The sequence below is a fragment of the Marmota marmota genome, unplaced genomic scaffold (assembly GCF_001458135.2).
Source record: "Marmota marmota marmota unplaced genomic scaffold, marMar, whole genome shotgun sequence".
NCBI lineage: Eukaryota > Metazoa > Chordata > Mammalia > Rodentia > Sciuridae > Marmota > Marmota marmota.
Genome location: NW_026000026.1, coordinates 38446474 through 38467359, shown reverse-complemented (window position 1 = coordinate 38467359; position 20886 = coordinate 38446474). Strand labels below are relative to the sequence as shown.

The 20886-nt window shown below is 33.7% G+C and overlaps 2 protein-coding genes across 6 annotated transcripts in view; one reads left to right on the top strand and one right to left on the bottom strand.

The window, feature by feature from the left end:
• Ndufaf5 (NADH:ubiquinone oxidoreductase complex assembly factor 5) overlaps window positions 1-1029 on the bottom strand; it is a 30772-nt gene extending 29743 nt beyond the window's left edge. For all 3 annotated transcript variants that reach the window (XR_007350532.1, XR_007350533.1, XM_015483005.2), the window contains exon 1: window positions 808-1029. Coding sequence is in view for 1 of the 3 variants with exons in the window: in XM_015483005.2 (XP_015338491.1) it covers window positions 808-1029 (222 nt within the window). In the remaining 2 variants the exon portion in view is untranslated. The remainder of the gene's footprint in view (window positions 1-807) is intronic.
• The window catches only part of Esf1 (ESF1 nucleolar pre-rRNA processing protein homolog), a 75266-nt gene continuing 55144 nt past the window's right edge, over window positions 765-20886 (top strand). Inside the window, exons 1-8 of one of the 3 annotated variants that reach the window (XM_048811325.1) lie at window positions 765-1207; window positions 2655-3333; window positions 8758-9107; window positions 9940-10053; window positions 12361-12461; window positions 13968-14120; window positions 15393-15507; window positions 17298-17445. In XM_048811325.1, the coding sequence (XP_048667282.1) occupies window positions 2697-3333; window positions 8758-9107; window positions 9940-10053; window positions 12361-12461; window positions 13968-14120; window positions 15393-15507; window positions 17298-17445 (1618 nt within the window). In that variant the 5' untranslated portion in view covers window positions 765-1207; window positions 2655-2696. The other 2 variants (XM_015482994.2, XM_048811326.1) reach the window with 2 other exon arrangements.

The window sequence follows — 20886 nt, the reverse complement described above, 5'->3', positions numbered from 1 at the left end:
ATGTTTAAAAAAAAAAGTAACAAGAAATAAGAGAAATTAGTATATTTTATTTTATTTAACCCAATATGTTATAAAAATCATACTAACGTACTCAAAAAAAATTGAGATAATTGAGATAATTTATGTCCTTTTTTTGTATTCGGCCATTGAAATCAGGTGTTTATTTGACACTTATAAAACATCTCAATTGGACTAGCTGCATTTCCAAGTCTTAGTAGCCACCAATGGCCAGGAGTTTACCATACTGGATGGAACAGAAAGAGAATAAAATCCAAAGTCCCTAATAACGTGGGCCACCCTGACCTCTTTTCCCATTACCTCCGCCACTGGAACTTCATTGAAAGCTTCCATAAGGTCCTTTCGGACTCAGGGGTTTCACAATAGTCTTTCCTTTTACCTCTGAGGCTCATCCCACCTTACCCCACTCCCCTGCCCCATCGCTGCAGGGGCAAGTAATTTGCCTGAGCCGCCGCGCCAGACCAACGCAGGCACTATACCACTTGTTTCCCTCACCTTACTTCTTTAACTGAAATTACATTTCTTGTTGTCTACGCCTGTCTCGCCTTTTCCCCTTAAAATGAAACCATGGCGGTAACTCAAGCAACATTTTGCTGAATGAATGAATGAAAAAGCACGTTAAAAAAATATCCAAGTCCAGCCTTTCTTTGGTGACAGTAGAGGCCGGGAAGAACACGCTGCGGGTCAAGGTCACATGACTAGATCCAGTCGATCCAGGCCCAACGAGAGTTCCCGGATCCGAACATCACAGGCTTCGGACTGTCGGCCCGCGGTGTCCCCCAAACCTACCTCCTCCCTCAGGTAGTCAAACTTCATTGGCTCGGGCTGCTGGGCCGCCCAGTTCTTCTGTTTTCTCTTCAAATTCCGGTCAAAGATATTCAGGGCTCCGGGCGAGGTATTACCAAGGGGAAACACACCGGAAGCGACTTCTCTGCCGCCAAGGTTCGCTGCTGGGACCCTTGCCACCGGAGGCCGTCGCCACAGGCGCCAGAGCCTAGCCTGTCTCAGCATCTTCAGCTGCGACGCAACTGGACAGCGTGTTTTGTCTTGCGCCTGCGCCGGTGCATAGAGTACTAAACGGAAAGAGGTCAATGTAGAAGTAGTTTGGCCCAGTTCGCGTGCCGTTACGGCGGAGCGTCACGCGGAGGATTGTGGGTCCCATGTGAGGCTTGTGGAGAGTTACGACACGGTGAGTGGGAATGGACTTGAGAAGAAGGGCTCGGGAGCGGCTGCACCAGTCTCTGACAGGATCCCCTTCGGATTTGTGAGGGGAGCTCCGCTTCTTCCTTCTCCGTCCTCGCTGTTCAGGCCTTCTCAGTCCTCTTCAAGGCTGCTTTTTGGGAACCTCAGTCCAGTAGGTTCCGCCTGAAGATTGGGAGATGGGAGGAGGCGTTGGTTCTGGGTCCAGTCTGGTGTACCTGCGTTAGAGGTGGGGTGGACTATCTGGATGAGGGCACGCATCCAGAGATGAGATCAAGTCGACTTCCGGTCTCTGAATATTTGATGTTTGTTGTATGCTTTTATTACATTACCTCTACTAGTTGGATGAGACGGTACCAACTTCGTAAGGCTGTTCAGAGCATTAAGTGCTATAATGTATCTAAAATTCATAAATGCATCAGCGAAACATTTATTTTTTTCTCGGGATATATAAAAAGGTTTTTTTTTTCAAGTTTAAGAAAAACCGTAGCTTTAGAACCGGCCTTCGTTTTTGAAAGAAAGCAGTACCTTACAATTTGATCAGTCCGTTTTTGCTCTTAACAATCAATGACTTCAGACGGTTTGCAAAACTCAAAACTGGGTAAGCCGAATCATCAGAGACTTTACAAGGGACCAATGCTAGTTCATTTTCTCTCTCTCTCTCTCATTCTCTCTCTCTCTCTCTCTCTCTCTCTCTCTCACACACACACACACACACACACACTCTCTTAGAGTGTTTTGGGGGATCAGCTCATGTGGGCCATAGTCGCTTCTACACAAAATTAAGTATAGAAAGAAGTGGTATCCACTAATTAAAGTGAGACTTTACCTGATTCTTGGAGGATGGTTGAATTTAAAGAGGGAACTTAGTAAGCTAACCTTGTAGTACTAAATGCTGTTGGGAGTAGCAGGAGGTAAAGAATAATAGAGAAAATGGGACCGTTTGAAGAAACAAGTGAGACCAATTAAGGCTGGGGAATCTTTTCATTACCTCAGCTTTCAGCCTATAATACATATAGATATACAGCTAAAAATATGGAAATTCTAAGTGAGTGCAATGGGCTAATAAACATTTGCCCTCTTCCATAAAACCTTGAGATTCTGCTTGGTTTGTCTTAAATTTGTTTCTTCAAATGATTTGTAATAGCTAAGAGGATATTTTTATGTTTTTGATTTTCTTGCATGACCCGGAATAATTTGGAGAGATTAAATAAGACTTTTTACTTTTATTTTATGTGCATTTAACTTAGAATATGTTATGAATTAATGTTTTAAAAACATTTATATTAAGTATTTAAATATTATTTGATACTTAACATTAAACTAATATTTAATATTAAATAAGTATTTGATATTGATATTTAAATATTAAGTAATATCTAAATATTATTTACATTTCATTGATGTATGTAACATGTGTTTTATTTGTTTTTTAGTATTTGGTTTCTTCAAACATTTGTTCAGTGAGAGATTTTAAAATGTCATCCAAACAAGAAATAATGAGTGACCAGCGGTTTAGACGAGTTTCAAAGGATCCCAGATTTTGGGAAATGCCAGAAAAGGATCGAAAAGTCAAAATTGACAAGAGATTTCGAGCCATGTTTCATGACAAAAAGTTTAAATTGAACTATGCTGTTGATAAAAGAGGGCGCCCCATCAACCATAGTACTACAGAGGACTTGAAACATTTCTATGACCTTTCAGATTCTGATTCCGACCTCTCTGATGAAGATAACAAAGCACTGAACCAAAAGAAAATGAAGAAAAAAACCCAGACCAAAAATGAAATAAAGTCCAAAAATTTGACTGAGAAGAAAAAAAAAGAAACTGAAAAAGTTAGTCAAAAGGATTCTGAAAATAAAAATGATGTAGATAATTCTGAAAGAATTCAGCAAAAGAAAAACATATGTAGATTTAAGAAGTTAGATTTAGAAATAAGTCCCAAAAAAGATAGTGAAGAATTTACACATAAAAGTACACAAGTGAAAAAAAACATTGAATGTAGTGCAGATTCTTTTCCCAAAGGAAAACTAAGGACAGTAGGCTCAAGCACCTCTGAAATTGGGAAATCTACCAAAATCATTTGTTCGAAGATAAAAAGAGAAAAACAATCAGGTTGGTTGGAAAGAATTAGGGATTCTTTGATGTTAATCATGTTTATTTTTATATTGATCTTTTAAAACAGTAAACAGTTATTTTCATGGTAAGTTGGGAATGTTTAAATGCTTATATGTAAATCTAAAACTATGAAAGAAAAAATAACAAGATTTATTTTTTATTTAGTGCTAGAAGGCAGATGTAGAAATTCCATTCTTAATGATTTTGATTTGTGTTGGGCATTAGTAAAGGCTATATGTGCTAACCAGATAAAGTGTTAATATGTAATCACTTCATAAGAGATGTGTCTGAAGGTAAGGAGAATTGTATATTCATGTATTAATTAATTACTTTAAATATTTGTGATTAATTTGTGGTAGCTAGAACATGGGGTGTGGTCCCCCATATTAAGGCTTTTGCTAGCTTATTTGATGCCTTCGAGCAAATTAGAAAAAGGTATACTCTGAACACATAGCTCTCCAGTGCTCACAGTTTGGTGGGGGATAACACTTTTGAGAGAAGCAACAGGTTGTTTTCCCCTGAACAAAGCCACTCTGCAGGGTACATGGTTTGATGAGTAAAGATGGCTTTGATTTCAGCCCTTTCTCCTTTGTAGATGCCCATGTGCAGATAACAGCCCTCTAAACTCTGTGAAGTGGTCCTAGTCTAAAATAGCACTATCCAACAGAAGTGCATAATTTTTGAATTTTTAATAGCCATGTTAAAAAGTGAGAAGAAGGGGCTGGGTTTGTAGCTCAGTGGTAGAGTGCTTGTCGCTAATGTGTGAGGCACTGTGTTCCATTCTCAGCACCGCGTATAAATAAATAAAATAAAGGTTCATTGACAACTAAAAAATATTTTTAAAAAATTGAGAAGAAACAGATGAAGTTAATTTTAATAACATATTTAACCAGTTATATAAAAAATTTATTTCAGTTTGTAATCAATATTTTATAAATTAATGACATTTACATCCTATTTTTGCACTAATATCAAGTTGAATGAGCCATATTTCAAGTGCAAAATTGCCATTCATGGCTCCTTGCCACTATATTGGACAGCATAAATCTAAAGTGGAAGAAAATCAGAACCAGAGAACAAAATAAAATAACAGTGCCATAAAAGATGTTTAGCAGAGAGCTATGGAAGTGCATAAGAAGGGGCTGCTCAAGGTGTGATAATCAGATAAAAAGTGCTAGAAGATGCACTGTTTTGATTGAGGTTTGGAAAGGATTTAAGTTTGAGGATCAAAGTGTTCTACATATAGAGAACTATTTGAGTAAAGTTGTGATTATTCATGTTGAAAAAGAGAAAAAACATTTGTGATTAGATAAAATCTTGAAGAGGTAAAAGAGTAATAGATATAGAAATGACTATTAGGAACTAGGTAAGAAAACACCTGGCATCTAGTTTGTATTTACATGTTAACTGTTTAATAAAATTTTGTGTTGCCTCTGACAGCAGGAAATTTTAAATATTGATGTTGCTCATAGTTGATGTTGTAACTGAAAATTGGTGGTACAGATGAGCCAGATTGGCTACAATTATAGTACCTAAGGAGGATAGGCATTAGGAAAAGACAGGAAGGTCTTGAGACAGGAATCACATTGGGAAAGTAGGAAGTATTAGGCAGTGGGCAGAATTCTAAATAGTAGAGATGAGGGTTTCTGGGATGGGGTCCCATTTCACTTGTAGCAAAACCAGACAGCAAACCTCATGCAAAATAGAAAAGAGATATGAATCTAATTACTGAAATTGAGTAAAATTGGACTGAGACCAGCAAGGTTGATGTGATGCTGAGTTTGTGAATTAAGGTAGTCTAGCATCCTTGAGGTTCCGGTTAGTTTAGGGCACTGGATTAATATAACATCATTTTAATCCTTTCAATTGGTTTTAACAGAATATTCTTAAAATTCTTTTCTCATTTAATTTTATCAATAACCTTGAGAAATGAAAGATATATCAAGAAGCCAAGTTAAAGTGATTTATGTAAGAAACACATGGAACTGGAACTATAATTCATGTCTTCTGACTCTTTTTACCTCACCATGTTGCTGGCGTTATTTATATTGTTTCCACAATCTGGAATTAAATGATTGAATATACAATCCTGTTATTCATTAATTAATCACCAAGTATCATTGCAGCAAGTACTACATGCAAGGGACTTTTAAAGGTCAATAAGGAAAAAAATAATATAAGGAGTTACAATTTCATATTTGTCATTATATAGTGTTCACGAGGGGTTGGAGCTGTAGCTGAGTGGTAGAGAGCCTGCCTCAAATGTGTGAGGCACTGGGGTCAATTCCCAGCACCACATAAAAATAAATAAAGATAGTGTCCATCTACAACTGCAAAAATAAATAAAGTGTTCATGACCAGCACTTGTAGGCCTAAGAATTTATTTTAAGTAAATAATAGGAAGTATGTGCAAAGAATATGATTGCAGCATTATTTTTAAATTAAAAATGTTAACCTAAATCATTAAATGATTGATTAAAAAATTATAGTAATACAAACATCTATGATGTGTAAAGTTTTAAAAATAGATTGTTTAATATCACCAGCTACTTTGAGAAAAATTTTGAGGGTTATATACCAAAATAACCATTGGGTAATCTCTGAATGAGAAGCTACTGATCATCTTAATTTTCTTCATTAAGCCATATTTTCTTAATTTTTTTTTTTGCAGTGTATATTCATATAATTAGGGAGAAAATGGTAAAACAGCTTTTTAAAAAGTAGTGTAATAAGTAGTAGTGTTTATAATAACTACTAGATCTGAAGAATAGGGACAGTCACTTATTTTGTAACCCCACTTTATCTAAAATGAAGCTTTGGGGCTTGGGTTATGGCTCAGTGGTAGGGCATTCTCCTAGCATGTATGAGGTCCTGGGGTCAATTCTCAGTACCACATGAAAATAAAGTCCATCAACAACTAAAAAAATTCTTTTAAATAAATAAAAATAAAATGAAGAATTTGTATGTTGTGGGCTCATGTAATTATGTATTATTTCAACATCTTTGAAAACATAACCACTGCATCACGTCTGTGACATCAGGAGTATTTAGAATAAAGCTAACTTTTAAAAGTTAATTTAGTGAAAAATTTCAGTGATGTGCTTTAATTATAAAAATGGTATAATGACTGGTGCTAGAGAAATATTATTAGATAATTATCTTATTTCTCAGTGTTGCTTAAAAGTGAATTATGCTGAACTCATAATGTCTTACTTTCACTTTTATGTTCTTCTGATGCCCTTACACAGAACTCATGATAATACCTTCTTTTTCAAATTGCTAGCCAGTTATTTTTATTACTGTGTACTTTGTGAAACCAGAAATCAAAGCCCATTTCCTTCCCTCCTAACAAAATGCCTTTCATTCAGTTAATCTTAAGTCAAATGATATCTGTGCAAAGTCTTCCTTTTTATAAATATTCTTTGCAGACAAACTTAAATGTCTCTGGGGCTTAAAACATGGATTCATAAATCAATAAAATTTTTCCTTTATTTATGAACCTATCAAGGATGGGAATTATGTTACATATCATCTCATTTCCCTTCACCTTTTTCAATGCTCTGTATATAGTAGATAATGAATAAATACTGTTAAGAGTGTAGGACCAAGAGAAACCAAATTTCAGTTTTTTTGTTTTTTTTTTTTTGAGAATTTCAATATTTATTTTTCAGTTTTTGGCAGATACAACATCTTTGTATGTGGTGCTGAGGATCGAACCCGGGCAGCACGCATGCCAGGCGAGCGCGCTACCGCTTGAGCCACATCCCCAGCCCCAAGTTTCAGTTTTTTTAAAACAATTTTTTTAAAAACTTTTTTTTAAAAAATGTTGTTGTATTTTTTACACCTTTATTTTATTTATTTATATGTGGTGCTGAGGATCGAACCCAGTGCCTTACACATGCTAGGCAAGTGCTCTACCACTGAGCTATATAGCCCCAGCCCCAAGTCTTAAACTTTTAAATTTGCTTTTAATTCTCCAAGGTTTGAGTCTATGAGTAAGCAGAAATGTAAGCATCAACTTAAACATAATAAACTATGTAGGGTATGGGGAGACACACACACACACACACACACAGTAGTGATTGCTTATAGAAGTAAGAAACAAGCCTGAACGGGCTGGTTTTTTAGTCCTGAGGGCTAAAAAGGAATCCTAAACAAAACATCTTGATATATCAATGACTCTAAATAACAGTTAGTTACAAAGTTCAAAAGCAAAAAAGTTATCATTTTTCTCTTTATAGGTAATCTCATCGAAATCACAATTTCTGTTAACCACATATGAATGAGTCAATTTTATCTCACAACTCTGAGCTGTATCTCTTAATAACTAGCAGCCTTATTTATTGATGTTTTCTCTTGGAAAGGCACTTCAAATTTAATATATTTAATATATTCAAAACTGAATTCATAATCTCCCTTCACCAAAAAAAAAAACTAATTATTTTCCAGTTTTCTATTCATCTAGCTAGCTAGCTAGTTAGCTTCCTGGTTCTGTAAGCCAAGAAGCCAGAACTCATCTTTGACACTTCTGAAACTTCTGTTCCTTGTATCAAAAACCCCTGTCACTGATCATTACTTTTACCTCCTTACAGACTCGGAAGTCTTCACTTCTCTACAATTCTACTGCCACCAATCTAATGCTATCTTCATTTCTTGTCTAGAGTATTGTACTGTCCTTCAGAAAGCTCCTTTCACATCTACTTTTTACTCTCTCCAGCCAGTTTTCTACATTAACAGTCAAGGTGACTTCAATATGCAAATCTGACAGTTTCCTTTTGAAAACATAGCAATGGTTTCCCATTTCTTTTAGGAAAAAGTCCATCCAACCTGCTCTGCATGGTTTTTGGATATTATAACTCCTGTGTGAATCTTTAGTTCCATCTGTTTCTTAACTGATTGCTATCCACAATCCAGACAGGATTATTGACTTTTTCCAACTGGCAGATCTTTAGATGCTTTCTTTGCTGTTTATAACAAAATTCCTTTATCTATTAATCTAATTTGATTATTTATTTTTCAGATAGTAGCTTAATTATATCTCACTTAGAAACCACTATTATATGTTTTCAGAAAGCATGATATAACTTTCCTTTTTAGAATTTATCCAAGTTGTAATTTCTTTTGTTGTGTATATAGGTTTGATTGGTTTTATTTGATACCTGTTTATTGATCTTCTTCATTCAAAGTACAGTGAGGACATTAATTACTTCATTTTTGCCAGTGATTGTCTAAGATAGGCCCGCCATAAATATCAAAGTCTATTTGCATGAGCTGGATATATTTTAAAATTTCTATTAAATAACTTAGGTAAGGCTGAATTTTTTCATAGAAGTTTTATTTTTACTGTATAAAATGTCACAATAACTTGGATTCAATTTAATTCACTGTGTACTTTTCTCCTCCCTTAACATTTTGCAACAGTTCCATTCATAGTGGCAAGTGACACTGATGGTAAAATGTTTGACAAAGACACTCTGGAGGAAGATTCAGACAGTGTTAGTGAAATAGGAAGTGATGAGGAATCTGAAGATGAAATCACAGGTGGTGGTGGCTCTTCAGCTGATGATGATGGAAATGAAGATGATCAAAAGGAAGATGAAGATAGTGAAGAGGATACTGAAAGTGACAGTGGCCCTGATCTTGCAAGGGGTAAAGGAAATGTAGAAACTAGTTCTGAAGATGATGATGATTTGGCAGATTTATTTCCAGAAGAGCCTGGTTTTGAGCATGCTTGGAGAGAATTAGATAAAGATGCTCCTCGGGCTGATGAGGTAACATTTTGAATAAGATTATTTATGAATAACTTGTTACAATTAACTTGTATGAATAGTAAAATCAATATCATGAAATTAAATGAAAAGGAAACTGTCAGTGTACCTCAGTAGTAGAACACTTGCCTAACATGCATGAAACCCTGGGTTTGATCCCCAACATCACAAAAAATAAGTTGAAAAACCTTTTTTGGTAATAGTATTCTTTGTGTGTTTTGGAGTTTTTGTTTTGTTTGTATTTTTGTGGTGCTGGGAGTCAAACCCAGAGCCTTATGCATGCTAGGCAAGTACTCTACTGCTAAGCCACTATTGCCCCCCTCCCCTAACCACGTAGTAATATTTTTCATGATTCTGATTTAAACTTCTTGATATGGAATATGTTTATATAAATTAGAAGATGTCTGTCCAAGCAGATAAAGAAGAAATTCTACATAACTAATTAAAATTCACTTGAAATTTTTACAAAATACTTGTTTTAGCTAGTAATTTACCTTCTGTACCTACTGTACCTTAGGGAAATGTTATGGGGTCACATAAGGCCCCTCCCATGCATGGGTGACAGATAGTTTGACAAATTTAGAGTTTAAAAAAAAAAATCATTTCATGTCCATGTTCTAATTTAAGAACTGAGAAGCAAGTAAGTAGGTTTTTTTTCTTTTTAGGTTTTACTATTGTTTAACTCACTGGAAGTTCTCTTTTACATGTTGAAACAGCTTAGATAACTACTGATAATTTCATAACTTGGGAAAAGAAAGCATATTTTTGAATTTTTATTTTTCAACCATTAAAAATAATATAAATTATATAATACGTAATTCTTTTCCTTTCTCAGATCACACATCGGTTAGCGGTTTGCAACATGGACTGGGATAGATTAAAGGCAAAAGATTTGCTGGCTCTATTCAATTCTTTTAAACCTAAAGGAGGTGTTATATTTTCTGTAAAGGTGAGAATTAATTTCATTTTAAAGTAAAACTTCTAGATATTTAAAGTTAGATTTGACTTTTTTTTTCCTCCAGTGACTTAAAATGTTGTGGCTGTTTTTTCTTTTATAGAAAATAATTTATCTGGAAATTGTCCACTACAACTGGGCATGAAACTAATGTAAACAGGTTGAAGTGTTAGGAAGAGGTAAAATTTTCTTGATGGATTATATGATTGTTTACACTTTAAAAGCCAAATAAATTCAGGTTTGGTAAAGCAGTATGGTATAAGATAAATATTAAGAAATAATTTGCATTCCTCATTACTGACATTAACCAATTAAGGGAAGAAATTCAAATTGCATTGGCAACAAAGGTAAAGTTCTTGGGAATTATCTTAATAAGTACTTTAAGACCTATATGAAGTAAGCTAAAACATGATAAATATGGTAAGCCAGTGTAATGATTAAGTATCCAGACTTTGCTTCATGGTAGACCTATGTCAAAGGTTCATTCTCATAAATGCTATGTGATCTTGGGTACTTAATTAATGCTCTATTCATTTAGCAAATGGATATAACAATAGTACTTTCTGTGGTGGTTATAAGGGTTAGGAGCTCACACTTAAGTCTTTAATACAGTTTCTGAAGTAGTTCACATTTATTTTTTTATTAGTTGCTCAAAACATTACAATGATCTTGACATATCATACATTTGATTCAAATGGGGTATGAATTCTTACTTCTTCACGTGTACAGATTGCAGGATCACATTGGTTATACAGCCACATTTATACATACAACCATACTAGTGTCTGTTGTATTCTACTACCCTTCCTATCCCCCCTTCCCCTCCCTTCCCCTCCCATCACCTCTCTCTACCCCATCTACTGTAACATTTATATTTATTTTTTATTTTTAAGACAAGGTCTCCCTAAATTGCATAGGACCTCACTAAGTTGCTAAGGCTGGCTTTGAACTTGCAATCCTCCTGCCTCAGCCTCCAGAGTTGCTAGGATTATAGGTGTATGCCAATGTGTCTATCTCTTATTTAAATATTTTTAAATGTCACTTCTATAGTTTTATTGTAGTTTCAATCAAAATCTCAGTTCAAGTTAAGAAAAGGATGCCAGTAGTCATCCAGAAGAATAAACAAGAATGGGGCTGAGATTGTCATTCTGCTTGAATACCTGTTGTTGAGATAAATGGACGAGTCATTGGATAAAAAACTTAGTTCATATCTTCACCTTACAATAACCCAAGCTAAACTCCAGCATTAAGCAAATGGGAAAAAATTAAAAATAAAACCAAAGAAACAAGACAAAAAAGAATTATATTTTGCGAATTCTTGGGTTCTAGGAGGTGGGTAAATAGGAGTTTTTAGATCTACAAAAGAAAAAAAAATCAGATGTGACTACATATATGCATTCTATGTCAACCTATTATGGTAAAACTCAAAGTAGTAAGAAAAATTCAAATTATCTTGTTGGTCAATTGTGTATTTAAGACAGCTTAAAAAACATTAGGTAACTGTATATTAAGCTCGGCAATATCAAACAATGTAAATTAATATAATTATATTTCTTGACTCTGAAAGTAGCCAAGATTAAAAAAAAAAATACCAGTGAAAATAAATTCTTTTTCTTATACCCAAACTATATTTAATTTATATGGTAAGAGTGTCAGCAGTTCTTTTCTTTAGTATTTGAAAGGTTTTTTATTTTATTATTATTATTTTTTGTAGTTGTAGGTGGACAGAATGCCTTTATTTTATTTGTTTATTTTTATGTGGTGCTGAGGATCGAACCCAGTGCTTCACGCATGCTAGGCAAGTGCTCTACCACTGAGCGACAGTCCCAGCCCTTGAATAATTTTTTTAAAAGAACACATTGGATAAACAGTATGACAGAAATAAGTTGGATATTATAAAGTTGATTTTGTTATGTTTTATGTCTTTCTATTTTATTTAAACCGTTTAACCAGCCCATTTTCTTATGTTTTATTCAAAATTCCTTGAGCTTAGAACCTTATTTTGCATTTCTTAATTTTTCTGTTGAATCCTAGAGTCATCTTGCTCAAGGTGGTGTGTGGAAGAAATACTATTTTTTTTTTTCAATTTTTGTTCAAGCCCCAGGTCTGTTACTTTTTAGCCAAGGTGATTTATTTAAAGGAAATTCCTTGGGATGCTTTACCTTCCTATAATGAGTTGGAAAGTGAATTGCTGTTTTCATTGAGTAAAGTTGTGACTCTGAAAGTTCTTGACCTTGACGGGTCTACATATTGTATGGGAAGGAATGTGAAAATTACATCCATCTTATTTTTTGTGTTTAGATATATCCTTCAGAGTTTGGAAAAGAAAGGATGAAAGAAGAACAAGTTCAAGGACCAGTAGAGTTACTAAGTATTCCTGAAGATGCCCCTGAAAAAGACTGGTACTAAGTTGCTATAGAACATAAGCCTTATAAATTCATGTCATTATTTTAAAATTCTGGTTACTTTCATAGGACTAAAGTTTACATTTGAACCATATATGATTCAAACAGGTCTTATAAAACAGATTATAATCTGTCAGAAGTGGTACACTATTCAAACAACATTTTGTGCATATATTTATATATTCTTGGAAATATTGCAATTCTTTTTTTGGGGGGGTGGTACCAGGATTAAACTCAGAGGCACTCGGGCACTGAGCCACATCCCAGCCATATTTTGTCTTTTATATAGACCCAGGGTCTCACTGAGTTGCTTAGTGCCTCGCTGTTGCTGAGGGTAGCTTTGAACTCACAGTTCTCCTGCCTCAGCCTCCTAGGTGGTTGGGATTACAGGAGAGTGCCACTTAACCCAGTGAAATATTGCAATTCTTGAAAAACATTCCATGATTAAACTGAGTTAAAGTCTCTCCCACCCTCATGACTCTGAATTAGTAAGTTTTGCGTTTTTTCTGAGATGTTACTTTCTATATAAGTTGTACTGAAACTATTTACCTTTAAATTATTTAAGTTTTCTTACTTGAGGGGCTGGGATTGTGGCTCAGTGGTAGAGTAGAGTGTCCGCCTAGCATATGTGAGGCCCTGGGTTCCATCCTTAGCACCACATAAAAAATAAATAAATAAAATAAAGATATTGTGTACAACTACAACTAAAAAAATAATAATACTAAATAAACATTTTTTAAGAAGTTTTCTTACTTGAGATTAAATAGAAAAATTTTAAAATATACAGTGGGTAGTATAGAAAAAAATTAAGATAACTTTAAAAAGTCACTAGGTGGAGCTATATGTACACTTAATTAAAATGGTGATTAAATAGATTGGTGGGAAGAGAGGCATATGAAAACCTTCAAAGAACATGCTATTATATGAAATTAAACTTAAAGCTATTTAGACTTGAAGACAGATGGATCTGGAGCAAACATTTTGCAAGATCAGGAATTTCTTTGTAATACAGCTAATGCTTTCCAAGCATATTTTATAATGTGGTGGTTTGGTCCAGTGGATTTATTTGAAAAGAGTGTGTGTGGTAGCAGAAAGAACAAAATATGTATTCTAGAAATAAAATTAAGATTGTTAAGTATATGTAATTTCCACACTCCTTTTCTAGATAATAAATTTTTAAATTGAGCTTAAATATTTAATGTTCATAAAGGAGAAGTTATAAAGGAGAGATATTGATTGAAGGCTAGCTTGTAATTATTTTTCTTTTTTTTAATATTTATTTTAGTTGTAGTTGGACACAATATCTTTATTTTAATTATTTTATATGTGGTGCTGAGGATCAAACCCAGGGCCTCACACGTGCTAGGCAAGCACTCTACCGCTGAGCCATCACCCAACCTGTAATATATTTTTCTTAAAATAGTTATTTTTATTTTTTAAAGGCAGATAGATTTCTGTGTTTCTATATAAGTAAGTTTAATGATTTTTTTTTTCTCCCTTTAGGACCTCTAGAGAAAAATTAAGGGATTATCAGTTCAAACGACTGAAGTACTATTATGCAGTAGTAGATTGTGATTCTCCTGAAACTGCAAGTAAAATTTATGAGGATTGTGATGGCCTGGAATTTGAAAGTAGCTGTTCTTTCATAGATCTAAGGTAATTCAGTGTGTGTCATACCAACAACATCTTACAGCACAGCATGATTATAAGAAGTAAAATACTTGAGCTGGTGGTACTTTTTGTTGTTTTTTGTTCTAGAAGAATTATTTGCTTTTTGTGGTTGAATTGTCATATAGAACCTCACCCCGAAGAAAGTGAAATCATTCCCACATTTATGCGCTTTTAAACACATTAAATGTCTGTTTTAAGATGGTGTATTTGTGTGATGATATATCTTTGCAATTCTTTTAGAGCTTGGGAGCAGATGAAGTAACTCAAAAAAAAAAAAAAAAGCATTTAAGAAGGAGCAAAGGAAATTGCTTAATAGACTGTTATCTCTAGATCTGCACTGTCCAATGTAGTAGCCATTAGTCAAATCTGGTTATTTTAATTTGTTTAATATAAAAATTTAAAATTAAACTTGCTCAGGCAACTGGACTAATTTTGGACAGAGCAGATACCATCTGCCATCTTCACAGAAATATTCTGTTGGATAGAACTGCTGTAAATGCTGTTTCAGTAAATGAATGGTATTACATACTAAAGTGTTTGTCAAGAAAGGTACACTTTATTATATAAACCTAATAAATCTTAATTATCCGTTTACCCCCCCCAAATAATTTTTAATAAAATGTATAGCACATGCTTTTTATATGTATGTGTAAACACTCACCTATATAAATTGTGAAACCTAAATATAATGGATTTCTTAGCTCTGTACATTTTTTCCCCATTCCTTAGCCTAAGCCTAAAAATTGTCAAATTACACCAGCTAATTTACTTTTAAAAGCTGCTTATTTGTGAAATGAAATTGTAGTATAATTTTGTTAAGGTTTTTGGTCTTGAATCAACCTTAAACATTTCCTTATTTTTAGTGATACCTAATGGGCATGATACTTTATATTTAGAACATTTACCATTAATAATTCTGTTTGATCTTCAAGAGTATCATAAAGCAAGCTACTGACTGCTATTAGTAGTCTGGTCTTTGTGAAACATGATGGATCCATGTGTGTTTGCACTTGTATTAACTGGCTCCTAAATATAAGGTTTCTATCTATATAAGTATTCACTCATTTATGAATTTTAGAAATTTTATACCTAGGTTATTTTTAACACTGTTTGCCTTTTCTGCATGGGTGTTCTGTAGAAACTTTAATATTGTTTATATGTATAAACTACAACTAATTAGTTGAGAATCTGAATGCTGCTTGTTTATCACTGAAACATATGTTTAAATAAATTTATTTATTTATTTTTGCTTCTTAGGTTTATACCAGATGGTATTACTTTTGATGATGAGCCCAAGGATGTAGCCTCAGAAGTGGATTTAACAGCATATAAACCAAAGTATTTCACATCTGCTGCAATGGGAACATCAACGGTATTTCTTAGCTTTTAAGAAGAGATTTGTGTATTATTTACTTACAGCATCTTGAAAAATGGAAAGTATCAACATTTCAATGCTCAAGTACAAATAGAAATGAGACATAAGTATGCTTATGTTATCTACTACATCTGTTTGAACCTGTTTTTGGATTCTAGTTATACCTTTAGGCCTGAGTCAATCACCTGCTAATATTTCTTTTCTTCTGTCTTTCCCACACTCTTAGTCAAACAGTTTCTTTGGGATTGGAATATAGCTCAGTGGTAGAGCACTTGCCTAGCATGGCCCTGGGTTTGATCTCTAGCACCACTTAAAAATACTCCCCCAAACAGCTAAATTTTTTAATAAGTAATATGTTAGCTATTAATAGCCTATTGAATAGGAGAAAGAAAGTAACAGATTTCCTCAAATGACAGTTAAGCAAAGCTAGTGAAAGTTTACAACAGGAGCACATTTTCTGCTGATAATGTCAAACCACCCCCTTTCACCCCCCAGTACTGGATATTAAACCCAGGGCCTCATACAGCCAAAGACTGTACCATCAAGCCTTTTAAAATATTATTTTGAGATAGGGTCATGCTACATTGTGCTGGCTGGCCTTAATCTTGGAGTCCTTCTGCCCAGCCACCAGAGTAACTGGGAGTATAGGCAGGTGCCACTGCACCTAGCATAATTGAAAATTTAAAAAAAAAAAACAAAACAGAAGCAGAATAATTCAGGACTGTTAGTTGTCACATTAATACTTAATAAGAAACAGCCAAAGGATTTCTGTGTGTTGAAATAGTTTGTTGCTTAGTGGACTGATTTCTTCTGTTTACCTTACTCTAAACCTCTACCCACAGCTTTACTTTGCAGCAGCCACAATGGTTTCCCTTTGCCTTTCCTGTACTCTCCAAGAAGGGGCTAGTGGCAGAAGGAGGTCTATATCTGCCACCTGCAGTGGGAACTATATGGTATTGATTTAGTTACTGAGTATAGTAAAACCCTACTATAGTGTGGAAAGTAAAGTCTGAAAAATTCAGTCACATAAAATGTAAGGTCATGTTATTTTCAAAATGAAGTAGTGGCCTTAGCTAACCATCAAGTCTTGATTTTTTTTAGTCCTTACTGTATCATTACCATTTATCTTAGTTCCAGCAATAGACTTAATTATCAGAGTAGGGATAATTCTGAATCTTTTTTTAAAAATTTTTATTTGTTCTAACTAGTTATACATGACAGTAGAATGCATTTTGACATATTGTACACAAATTGACCACAACTTCTCATTGCTCTGGCTATACATGGTGCAGAGTCACTCCAGTGGTGTAATTATACATGTATATAGGGTAATAATGTCTTGTTTCATTCTACTGTCCTTCCCATCCCCACAGCCCCACCCCTCTGCTCACCTCCTCTGCACAAACCAAAGTCCCATCATTCATCCCTATCCCACCCGCTACGTCCCACCCCCACTATGGATCTACATCTGCTTATCAGGGAAAACATTCAGCTTTTGGTTTTCTCCATCAAACTTATTGTGCAACATTGATTTTTACTTCAAATAATGGAGTATCCTGCCTGTAGCAGAGAAATAGGGAAGAAATGATATAAGTTCATTAAAACTAATTCCCTTGCCACAGGTAGAACACTGTTTATTAATCGTGTCATTCATATATTTGTTTTAGCATATCTTTACTTGTTTAACTTACAACTGTTAAACATCCAAAATAACAGTATTCTTATTTTTTAACAAGTGTGAGTTGTTGACATTTCCATATTTGTTTATTTTGTTTTCATTGGTAAAGGTGGAGATAACTTGGGATGAGACTGATCATGAAAGGATCACAACACTCAACAGAAAATTTAAAAAGGAAGAGCTTTTGGACATGGATTTTCAAGCCTATTTAGCTTCCTCTAGTGAAGATGAGGATGAGTTAGAGGAGGAGATACAAGGTACTTGCTGATCTTTTAGTAACTGTCATGGAAATATATCCTTAGCAGTAATTTAAAGGGGAGAGTCTTAAGCCATCTGCAAAGCATATTCATATTTATAGTATTAGATACGTCTTTAGATAGTGTTTGAAAAAAATTTTTTTAAGTGTTTTTTTTTTAGCCTGAATTTCTTTAACCATAAGCATTTTATTTAAAACCCTAGCCTTACAAAGAGACCTGGCCTTTTAGACTTGTGGTGATTTGTATATTTATACAGTCTCTCAATGAACTTGTAAAATGCTGTGTTAATCCTCCTTTTTAAACAAAGAGATTGGGGATTAATTGAATATATTTTACATAACATTTATTTCAATAAGTTTAGAACATTCACTTCTGAAATTAAGACTTGCAGACTTAACTTATTGAAGTCTGAAGGCAAAAATAAGCCAGGCATGGTGGTGCACAACTGTACTGTGAGCAACTTGAGAGGCTGACTAGGATTGCAAGTTCCAGGCCAGCCTCAGTGACTCAATGAAACCTTGTCTCAAAAAAAGAAAAAATTAAGAGGACTTGAGATATAGCTCAGTAGTAGAGCATCCTGGGTTTAATCCCTAGTACTGAAAAAAACAAATAAATAAATAAAGGCAATATTTCTTTAAACCTTTATTTTGTTTTTATTAATTTATTTATACCTAGTGTTAAGAATCGAACCCAGTGCCTCACATGCTAGGCAAGAGTTCATCACTGAGCCACAATCCCAGCCTTCCAGAATAATGTAGTAATCTTTAAACAAGTTTGATATTATCATCATGTGTTGTAATGCTACTTATTTTTAAATACCACAGGTTGTAATATTGCCATTTTGTACTACCTTTAAGTTTCACCTCTTCCTGTGCTCTTTTTTTCTTTCTAAATCTGGGATCATTTTCATTCTTCTTGAATATGCCTTCAGAATTTCCTGTAGTGTGTGCTGGTGTCAAACTGTTGAGGTTAGTTTGTCTTTCAAAACAGCTTTATTTTGCTTTCATTTATAAAGAATTCCAAGTTGGCATTCCTTTCCACTGCCACATTGATAACTACATTCTGTTATCTTCTGTCTTGTTTTTAGAAATCAGCTACCTTTTTAGACTTTTTAAAAGTTTGTCTAGTCGCTTTTAATTTTTATTTATTTATTTCTCCAGTTTCACTATGATGTTTCTTAAAGCTGACTAATTTTTGTTTATTGAACTTGGGGTTTGTAGGGTTTCCTAAACCTATGATTGGGTATCTTTCATCAGTATTGGAAAATTCTCAGCCATTATGTTTTCAGGTGATTTTTCTCTTACCCTTTTGGTACTGCTAAATATGTATTAGAGCTTTTCACTATGTCTTCTCTATCTAGTAAATTTTGGGGGCTGGGGTTGCAGCTCAGTGCTAGAGTGTTTGCATGTGTGAGGCACTGGGTTCGATACTCAGCACCACATAAAAATAAATGAATAAATTTTTTACCTATTGTTTCCATTGCATTTTGGATTTTTTTTTAACCAATTTACTGCTTGTCTTTTCAGCAGTGTTGAATCTGCTAATAGATCTATCCATTGAGTTCTTAATTTTGGTTATTATATATTTCAACTTCTGGAAGTCCTTTTCCCCTATTTTTCCTGTCAACAACATTATTTTTATAAGTTTTATACTCACTGCAGATAGCTTTAACATATTCTTTTATTTCTATAAGTAGTAAGCATGTTTTTATAGTCTGACAGTTTCAATATTTCATATATTTTACATTGGCTACTATTTTTTTTAACAAGATATTTATCTTTATTTACTTGTGGGCCTTGTTATCTTTGTGTGCTGGTTTAATATCTGACATGAGGTTATCTTTCTTAAGAGAGTGAACTTTCATTTACTTTTCTCAGTCTAGGACCTTAAAACATTACTCCAAGTTTTAAGGCTTCTATGGATCAAGAAGTAGGAAATGCTTTCAGAGTAAACTGAGTCTTTAACACTGGGATCATCTCTCCAGTATTCCTTTCTTAATTTTGATGTGGTAATTCTTCACTAACTTGTCAGTTGGTTGAAACATTTCTTTCTTTTTTAAGTTTCTAGAGCTTTTTAAAAGATTTTAAAAATATTTCATCCAACTTTATGTTTTCAGTGAAAGGATTGATCTCAGGTACCTACTTTGCCTTATAGAAACAGAAAAATTCTCAGATTATTTTGATTCATTTAAGATTTTTCTTTTGATGATTGATATGGTTAATGGTTACTTTTAAATCATAAATGCTGTGTGCTTTAAATAACCAAAGCCCCAAATAAATGTTTCCTGTATTAGATCTGTCTTTGAAAATTTTGATTGCTTGGTTGTAATTTCATGTCATATTTTGCTTGGTAACATATGCCAGATCCCTTCACATATTCATTCTTTTTATCTAATAGAAGAATTCCCAACTATGAAAAATTATGAGTAAGAGGATTAGCGCTGATAGAAAGTGAAGAACCATAAATGTTAAACATGTAGATAAGTATTTTAAATTAGCAAAAATGAGTATCTTTTAACTTAATAATTTATAGTTTGCTTTTTGGTTTTCCTTTTGCATAATATATTATTTTTATAGACTATTGATAAATAAATGCAAAAATGCTTCTTTAGTTTTAACATGGAGCCATTAAGCCTTGACTTTCTTAGATCCTGTGATTGGTCTATTACTATTTCTTTTAGACTTTTGAATATAATGCTTCATTTTTAAAAGTTTTTCATAAAATACTAGTCTTGAATAGTATTCCATACATAGAATGGAAAAATCATGTTTAATCATTCTAGTTTATTTGTTGAGACATCATGTAATAAAACCACATAATTGCTTAAGTATTTAATAGTCTTTGAAAATATATAATTTGCAATGGTAGTTATGTTGGGCACAAAAGACTTCACATATTTTTAAGGCCTCAGTGGCTGTTGCTTATTTATTTTTTTGGCATTCTGAAGAACTAAGTGAACATTTTATTTCTTAGTGCTGTGCTATTTACAAATAACTTTTATGTCCTTTTCCCTGATAAATGTGGAGAGACATATATTTATTTATATTTTCTTTTTATTTGTATGTCTTTTAGACAGTTAGCACTTTTCTGAAAATTCTGGATAGTTTTTCTTATCTCAGCTCTAAAATACAGGGAAAATATAATATTCCATGAATATTTGTGAAGTTTGGATCCAAGTTTTTCAAGTAGGTTTCTTTGGTATGGGAAAACTGAGTTAAATTTTAATTTTTTATTTATTTATTTATTTTTTTTTTTTTTAATTTTTTATTGTGGGTTGTTCAAAACATTACAAATTTCTTGACATATCATATTCCACACTTTGATTCAAGTGGGTTATGAACTCCCAACTTCACCCCATACACAGATTGCAGAATCACATCAGTTACACATCCATTGATTTACATATTGCCATACTAGTGACTATTGTGCTCCGCTGCCTTT